Raw genomic sequence first — 8,653 nt, forward strand, 5'->3', positions numbered from 1 at the left:
ATTTGGCCAGGTTTATTCCCAGATATTTCATTTTTTGCTGCTATTGTGAAGGGGAGTGTTTCCATGTACTCTTTCTGTGATTGCTTGTTATTGGTATAGAGAAAGACTTTTGTAGATTAATTTTGTAACCTGACACTTTACTGAACATGTTAATAATTTCTAGGAGTTTTCTGGTGGAATTTTTGGCATCTCTTAGATATAACATCATATCATCTTCAATAAGGGATAATTTGATGTCTTCTTTTCCAGTTATTACTCCTTTAATTTCTTTCTCTTGTCTTATTGCTCTTGCAAGAGTTTCAAACACTATGTTAAAGAGAAGGACAGCCTTCTCCAGTTCCTTATTTCAATGGAATGCTTCCAGTTTTTCTCCATTTAGAATGATGTTGGCTGTGGGTTTGTTATTGAATTTTTGCAATTTTATGTCTTATATTTTGATCATATTTAGATCCTCTCCTGTGTCTGCACCATCCCTCCTTACTAACCTCCCACCAACTTTTTTTTACTGCTTTTATATATCAAGGCCTATTGAGTTAGGCTTGTGTCCCCAAATGCCCTTTGGTGTGTGTCCTTCCACTGGAGCCTGGTCAACCTACTAAAAGTCTCATCCTTAATCAAGACTGAATTTCCCCTTCCCAGCAGTCATCAGTTGCCAGTAGTTGCCCAGGTAGGGATGGGATTTCTTTTAAAAAAATTTTTTTTACTGAGTTTTTGTGTATTTCATATATAAAATCTTCTTTATATCCCCTTCCCCTTTGGCCCCCTCCATCGCCCCCGCCCCGCCCCGCCCCACTGGAGTTCATACTTTCTGTCATTTGTGTTAAGGCCTATCATGTAAAGTTAATGTCCCCGGATGTCCCTCAGTGCAAGTTCATCCACTTGGATCTAGTCAGCCTATCTAGAGTCTCTCTCTTTATGATCAGCTCTTCCTCACTCAGCAGTAATCAGCTGCCAATAATTCTTTGACTAAGATTGGGGCTTGCTGTCCATTTCCACAGTTCCATGATGGGTTTTAGTTTGCTTGAGTTTGCATGGGTCTTGTGCATGTTGACACCATTGCTGTAGGTTTGTATGAGAAGGGTCCCAGCCACCTGTAGGGCTGTTTCTGTATGGTCGTGCGCCTTCTCCCTGACTCTTACAATATTTCTGCCCCCTCTTCCATAATGGTCCCTGAGCCCTGGATGGGTGGATTTTAATATAGGTGTCCTGTCCAGGACCCACACTCTTCAGACTCTTATTTTCTGCATTTTGGCCATTTGTGACCCTTTGCATCCCTGGCCCTCTGTTGCATGAGGGAGCTTCATTGATGAGAGTTGAGAGATGCCTTAATATTCTGTTAATCTCTTGTTGTGTGCTCTGTGAGCCTTGGTGTATAGGTTGCAACCCAGATGTGCCACATAGACATGGACAATTCACAGACAATCTCTGTGTGTGACAGGTTGTGGAACTCTGTAATATCTCTGTCTCTTGTCTACTTTCAGTAGTGTGGGCTGGGCTGTAAGGGGAAGGGAGTAGCAGTGGACAGCAAAGTGGTAGCAATGGCAGAGGCAGTAGGACAACTGGCAGGCTGGGCTCCTAAGTAGAAGCCATTGAACAGCCTGAGACCAGCCAGGGCAGGAAGGGTGGCGGAAGGAGAGACAACAGTGTTAAGGGCTAAAGAACCCCAATTTCATAAGCCTATACACAAGAGCTACAAAATGGGCAGCTGTCAAACACTGAGAACTAACACTTAGACCTACCAGAACCTTCTGTACCAGCACCAGCAATGGGCTGAAGAATCCTGGCTTCTTGGGTCCCACACAAGAACTGAAACACAGGACTAGAGGTCCCAATAGCTGAGTTCTGAATGACTGGAATATGAGGAGGTGCCTCTTGCTATTGATCCCAGATGCTCCCCAAGTAGCTTTGAAAATCAAAGAAGATGAAATACTACCAAATTCTTTTAATGAGAGCATCATTATCCTGATGCTAAAATAAGGATGTTACAAGAAAAAAATTACAGGCCAGCATCCTTCATGAACATAGGTGCAAAAAAACTTCAACAGTATAATAGCAAATATGATTCAACAACATGTTAAAAAGATAATCCTTGGAGAGATGGCTCACCTGCTAAAAGCACTTATTGATACAGCAGAAGACCTGAGTTCAGTTCCCAGCATCCATATGGTGGCTCACAATAGTCTGTGAGTCCAGTTCCAGGGCATCTGATACCCTCTTCTGACCTCCACAAGCTCCTGCACACACTCTGCTGGTACACACACACACACACACACACACACACACACACACATACACACACACATATATATCACGTACCACATGCTTAAGCATTAAGCTTCTCATATGGGACATTCATTGTGGGGAGAAAAGTAATTGTCAATCCTGCCCAGCTGTGAATTCTGCCAACTACAGCAGCAGCTACCCTGGCAAGATAGTCCCACTGGTACAGTAGTGGTAGGAATGTTATGGGAATAGCTAACCACTTTCTGATTGGATTTAAGGGCCATTTCATAAGATGGAGACCACACCTGACACTGATATCAGGCCAAGGAACCTGTGGCTAGACAGGTTGCAGACCACAGGTTATTATACCTTCAGATTAATGCATCTTTAAACTCTTACCAGGGAAATTTCACACAGCAGCTGATTATTACACAGAGACCCACGACTCCTCAATGTGCAGAGAATAAGTGAGTGGACAATGCTAGTCCTTTGATATAGGGACACCTATATCAAACCTCTGCCTCCTAAGCCTCAGGTATTGTTGTGGAAGAGGGGATAGAAAGATTGTAAGGGCCAGAGGTGGTAAAGGACCACAAAGACTCAGAGTCTTCCAGACAGCTGGGCAGTTACTCATGAACTCACAGCAAGCACATGTCCCATGTGAGCTGATCCCAGACAAAATTCCAACAGAGAAGTGAGGAGTGGGTAAGAAGCCCCAACCTCAACTGAGGAACTGTTGGCAATCAACAGCTACTGGGAGAGGGAAAATCAGTTTTCTTTAAGGTTGTGACACTGGGTAGGTTAATCAGGCTCCCGTGGACGAACTCACACTGAAGGATATTTGGGGACACAAATTTAACTCAATAGGCCTAAAATATATAGAGAGAGAGCACATGAATTAAGGTGGGGGTAGTAAGGGAAGCACAGAGGGGGTCTAAATATGATCAAAATATGACATTCACAAAAATTAAATGAAAAAATAGGCAACTCAAACAACTCAACAGAAATAATTGAATAAATAGATAAATGCAAAATGAAAGATCAGTTGTATTGCCTCTTTTTATTTTTTATTGTGACTTGCATCTTCTCTTTCATTTTCTGGTTAGTCTAAGATTGTCAAGATAGTTTTTCAAAGAGAACCTCTCAGGGCCTTAGAGAGATGGCTCAGTGTTTAAGAGCACTGGCTGCTCAGGCAATGGACCCGGGTTCAATTCCCAGAACCGGCATGGAGGATAACCATCTGTAACTCTGGTTCCAGGGAATCCGATACCCTCTTCTGACCTCCTTGGTCATTGCATGACACAGGTGCACTCATACACATGCAAGCAATATACTCATACATACAAAATAAAAATAATAGATAAAAATTTTTTAAACCCTCTTAATGTTTTTCATCTATTAAAAATGTTTCCTTGCATTTTTTACTGAGTTTTATGCATTTCATATAATACATCTTAATAAAATTTAGAACCCCTCTCACCTCGCAGGCCCTGAGTGCCCCCCACTGGATTTCAAGTATTCTGTCATATATGTTAAGCCTTGTCCAGTCAAGCATTTCTATCCGGGTGTCCTTTGGTGCAAGTTTATCCACTGGAGTCTAGTCAGCCTATCTCACCCACTCACCTTTTTCTTTTCTAAACTCTCAAACTACATTTGATTTAATCTTTATGATTTTTGTCCTTTCTTCTAACTTTGCACTTTATTTTTCTAGTTCCTTGATTATAGATTGTTTGAGACTATTCTTCCTTTTGATGTAGGTCTTTATTGCTATAGATTTCTCTTACAGTTGTTCTCGCTGTCACTCATAAGTGTTGGTATATTTGTTTTCATTCTCATTTTTAATGTATATTTTTATGGAATCTTTGTGCATATTATACAATAAATCATAACCACATTTGATATATTCTTAAATTTCTATTTTAAATTCTTCATTGGTATATTGCTTGGTTAGGAACATGCTTCCTAACTTCTAGGGTTTTAAGTTTTCTAAATTTCCTCTTCTGGTTGATTTACAGTGTTCATCCACTGTTGTCAGAGTAGATACTTGTTGTAATTTCATTTTATTAAATTAAATGAAGGTTGTTTTTTACACAGGTGTGATCTATTATTATTATAGAGAACGTTCTGTTGTGACTTGAAAACTGTGTGCATTCTTTTGGTGTTGGATGGAATAGTCTGTACTTTCTGATAGGTCTATTTGGTCCAATATGCCATGTAACTCCAGTATTTGCTTGTGAATTTTCTGTCTGGTTGGTCTGTGCATTGTAAGTATGGATACTATAGACCCCTTCCTGCTGTGGTGTTACAAGTTTGCTCACTTCTGAGTCTCTACTCTTTGTTTTATATGTATAGAAGCCCTATATTGAGTCTGAATTTAACACTGTTATGTGCTATGGATGATTTGATCCTGTCTGTGACTTTATCTCTTTTCATAATTTTTCCTTTTCACATAATATCTCACTTTGTAGTCCAGACTGGCTTAGAATGTACTATATTCCAGATTGGTCTCAAATTCACAGGGATCCTCCTGCCTCAGCCTCCTGAGTGCTAATATTATAGGTGTGAGCCACCAGGTCCAGCTGCTCAAACGGGTTTACTTAAACCCTATCCTGTCTGATATAACACTCGCTGCCTCTCCTCCCCTTTGCTCCCCTTTGTGTATCATACTTGCTATCACCCCTTCACTTCCAGTATATTTGTATCTTTAAAGGTAAGTTTGTATGTGTATGTGAGCACATGCTCAGGTTGTTTGAAGCTCCATTCAATCTGTGACTTTTAGGTCAGAATTTATAATGAAGATAAGTTTTGGTCGGCAAGGACTTAATAATTCCATTTTGTTAATTTTCCTCTAGTTATACTGTAAATTCTTTCCCCTCTCTTGGTGTCTTCAGTTGTAGTTTTCTGAGATTCTGTAAGGTTACGTCTTGACTGAAGATTTTTGATTTCTGTCTACAGAAGCTTCTGTATAGCCTATTACATTTCTTGTTTTCATTTCTTGTGTGTGTGTGTGTGTGTGTGTGTGAATGTCATGGTGTACATGTGTAGGTCAGAAGACAGCCTGTAGGAGAGCTCTCTTCTGAGACCTATGCAGGTCTGGGAATTGAACTCAGGACTTCGCTCTGGGTGGCAAGCACCTTTCCTGGCAGAGCCATTTCACTGAACCCTATTGTCATTTTAACAGCCTATATTAAGCTAGTAAGAGTGTAACTTTGGTCCTGTATAAGAACTCTACACCTTTGCTCTTGATGTGTATTCTTTGATGTCAGAATTCACATCATTTGAACAACAATTTATTTTTACTCTGAAATAATTTATTTCAACTCCAATTGGTAGCAGCAATTTTCTATTGGCCTCTTGCACTATTCAGGATAAAACTGTGTTCATGCCATCATTACAATCCTAAGAGTGTCCTGCATGTGGTTAATTTTATACCTTCAACTTTAATGTTTTCATGTTTCCTGTTAATTGTTGCCATTTTCTATGTTTTTATTGAATTTTATGCATTTCATACAATCATCTTTAAACTCCCTCCTCATCCACACCCTCCCAAAGCACCCTCATCAGATTTCAGGAATTCTGTCATTTATGTTAAGGCCTGTTAAGTTAGTATACCCGACATCCCTTAGTGCAAGTTCATCCACTGGGGTCTAGTTAGCCTGTCTAGAGTCTCTCCATTGAAGATCAACTCTCCCTCATTTAGCAGTAATCAGATGCCAATAGTTCTTTGGCTAACATTTGGGACCTGTTGCCCAGTTTCCCAGTTCTATGCTGGGTGTTTGCCTGCTTAAGTTTGCATGGATTTTGTACATGCTGACACTACTGGTGTGGGTTCATATGAGCAAGGTCCCAGGAGCCTGTAAGACTCTGTTGTGATATGATCTGCACCTCATCCTCTGGCTCTTACAATCTTCTGGCCCATCTTCCGCAATGGTCCCTGAACCCTGGATGGGTGAAATTTAATATCGTAATACTGTCCAAGGACCCACACTCTGCAGACTCTTGTTCCCTACACTTTGGCCAGTTGTGACCTTTTATGTTTCTTACCCTCTGTTGCGTGAGGGAGCCTCATTGTTGAGGGCTGAGAGCTGCATTAATGTTTTTTCCACCCCTTGTTCCATTGTGTTCCTTCAGCCTTAGCTGTAGAGGTTCCATTTTTAAGTTTCTATAAGAACCCTCTTTAGCAATTCCTGTAAGGCAAGTAGAGATGAACTTTATGAGCTTCTGTTTGTCAGGAGAAGCTGTCATTTCTCCCTCACGTCTGAAAGGCACTTTTGCTGAGCACAGTGCTCTAGGTTGGCAGTTACCTTCATCAGCACATTGTATTATCATTCTGCTCTCTTCTTTTTTGCTCCTTGGAGTTTTCTTTGTCTGACTTTTCATGCTTTGCCTGTTTTATGTCTTGGTTAACCATGTTTGGAGACCTCTGCATCTCCCAAGCCTATTTCCTAACCTAGAATCTGTCCTGGATTAGGAACATTTTTAGCTATAATTTCTTGAAATATGCCTCCTGCTCTTTTCCTCCTTTCTTCTTATGAAAGACTTATTGTTTAAATACGGTCTGATAATGGTGTCCATTGTGTTTGCTTTTCTTGTTCCAACCTATGCTGGGTGTTTGTCTGCTTGAGGAACTATCTAAATACATAGTTATTTTCCTTCTAAGGCTTGGATTACAATTAGACAAATTAGAAAAATTTTACAAATGTCAAGGTATCAGGCAAAAAGTTACAAAAATATATTGGGCAATGATCCTCAAGTGTTCTTCCTAAGATATTCTCTCTTATTTACAAAAATTCTCTAATGCATACTCCTGACTTCCTTTCTACAATAATTGAGTGGCAGGAGCAGGGTTAATCCCTCTTTCCAGAAAGTTCTATGTTACCATGGGGCACTGTTTTATAAGTGGATTGCAGAGTCACATGTTAGCCCAAGGTTATGGTGATAGAGCTGTGAGGTAATTAAATTATTCTTTATCTTGTGCCAGGAGGACGTATATTGTTGAAAATTTTTGTGGGTGGATATCACATGACACAAAAATAGTGTATTTAATGTACTATAAATAGAATTATCTCATATATATGTGTAAAGTAAATGGTAAAACAATTTCAAATATATAAAGAAATATGTACATACATATATAAAGTATATGTTCTATAATACAGTAGATGCTTTCTCTGTATTATAGATACAACTGCACATTTTATTTATTTTGTCCATTTTTCAATCTCCCTACTCTACCTACAGGGGACAAGTTTGTAAAATTTCTCCATCAGGCTGATACAGGGTCTCAACCTTCCCTCGTTAGAGTCACCCTCTGTGGGCATGTGTGCTCTACAATGGCCACTACTCAGTTCTGAGTCTCTCAGGCTGCGAGGTTATGGGTTAGTTTCTAGGGAGCAAACACTGGTGGCCCCATGATCCTGTGAGCAATGTGGCCTCTTGACCTGTGGTGGTAAAAGTAGAAGGCAGAGGAGAACAGGAGAGAGGTTGGAGGAGAGGCCAGTTTGCTTTGCTTTGGCACTTCTGTTTTACCACCACTATGTTACTTTGAGACCTTGCATTTGGGTCAGCATGAGACTGGATATGAAACATGTACTTCGCCTCCAAGTGTTATAGTGTCATGAGACACAAGAGACAGATTGATCTATTGCTGCATTTATTTTTGTTCAACTATCATCAGTTTCAGAGAAGCAGCTTGGGTTTGCTCTGCAGAGTTAAGAAGAGCACTGGGAGTGGAAGACATAAATTAGATTGTAAATTTTCTCGAAATCAGTGAACACTGTGGGTCATCATTGACACAATCTGCTTATTATGTACCGTGTGCACTGCATCCTTTCATATGTCACTGAATAAACATCTAATTCAACTCTTTATTCCACATCAGCCAGCTCTGTAACCCTAATCAAGTTCCTGGGCTTTCCTGAAACTGTTTATTTCCTTTGCAGATAAAGAGTCATTTCAACTGTTGGGCCTAAGGCTTTGATACTATTCAGGTGTGTATCTGGTAATATGAACTTTATACAAATTGATGTCTCTACAGATGCTGGAGCTCCCATCTACATGTATGAGTTTCAGTATAGACCAAGCTTTGCATCAGACATGAGACCCAAGGAGGTGATAGGAGACCATGGTGATGACCTATTCTCTGTACTTGGGGCCCCATTTTTAAAAGGTAATGGTTCTTTGCTGGTTGTGGACTATGGTCGTGCGGAGATTTATCAGATAGAGGTTGAAAATATATCATAGGTGGGTCATTAGGGGAGTCATATATGACCAATGCAGCCCCTTTTTTTCCTCCATCTGTAAAGGCTGTAATAGTCTCTTTTATGGGTTTATGGCAGAAGAGCCGAGGTGGGAGCCAGCGAAATACTGGAATAACTGACACCCATTTATCTTTGGGATAGTGATTATCAATTTGTCCTGGGAAGCCTAT

The 8,653-nt window shown here is 40.3% G+C and overlaps 1 protein-coding gene across 1 annotated transcript in view; it reads left to right on the forward strand.

The window, feature by feature from the left end:
• Window positions 1-8,653, forward strand: part of LOC103749871 (liver carboxylesterase 1) — a gene marked incomplete at its 3' end in the record, with an annotated part of 42,843 nt that overhangs the window by 29,976 nt on the left and 4,214 nt on the right. The window contains 1 exon segment of the mRNA XM_017803075.2: window positions 8,261-8,392. Within this exon segment, the coding sequence (XP_017658564.2) occupies window positions 8,261-8,392 (132 nt within the window).

The sequence above is a fragment of the Nannospalax galili genome, unplaced genomic scaffold (assembly GCF_000622305.1).
Source record: "Nannospalax galili isolate Female #2095 unplaced genomic scaffold, S.galili_v1.0 scaffold1007, whole genome shotgun sequence".
NCBI lineage: Eukaryota > Metazoa > Chordata > Mammalia > Rodentia > Spalacidae > Nannospalax > Nannospalax galili.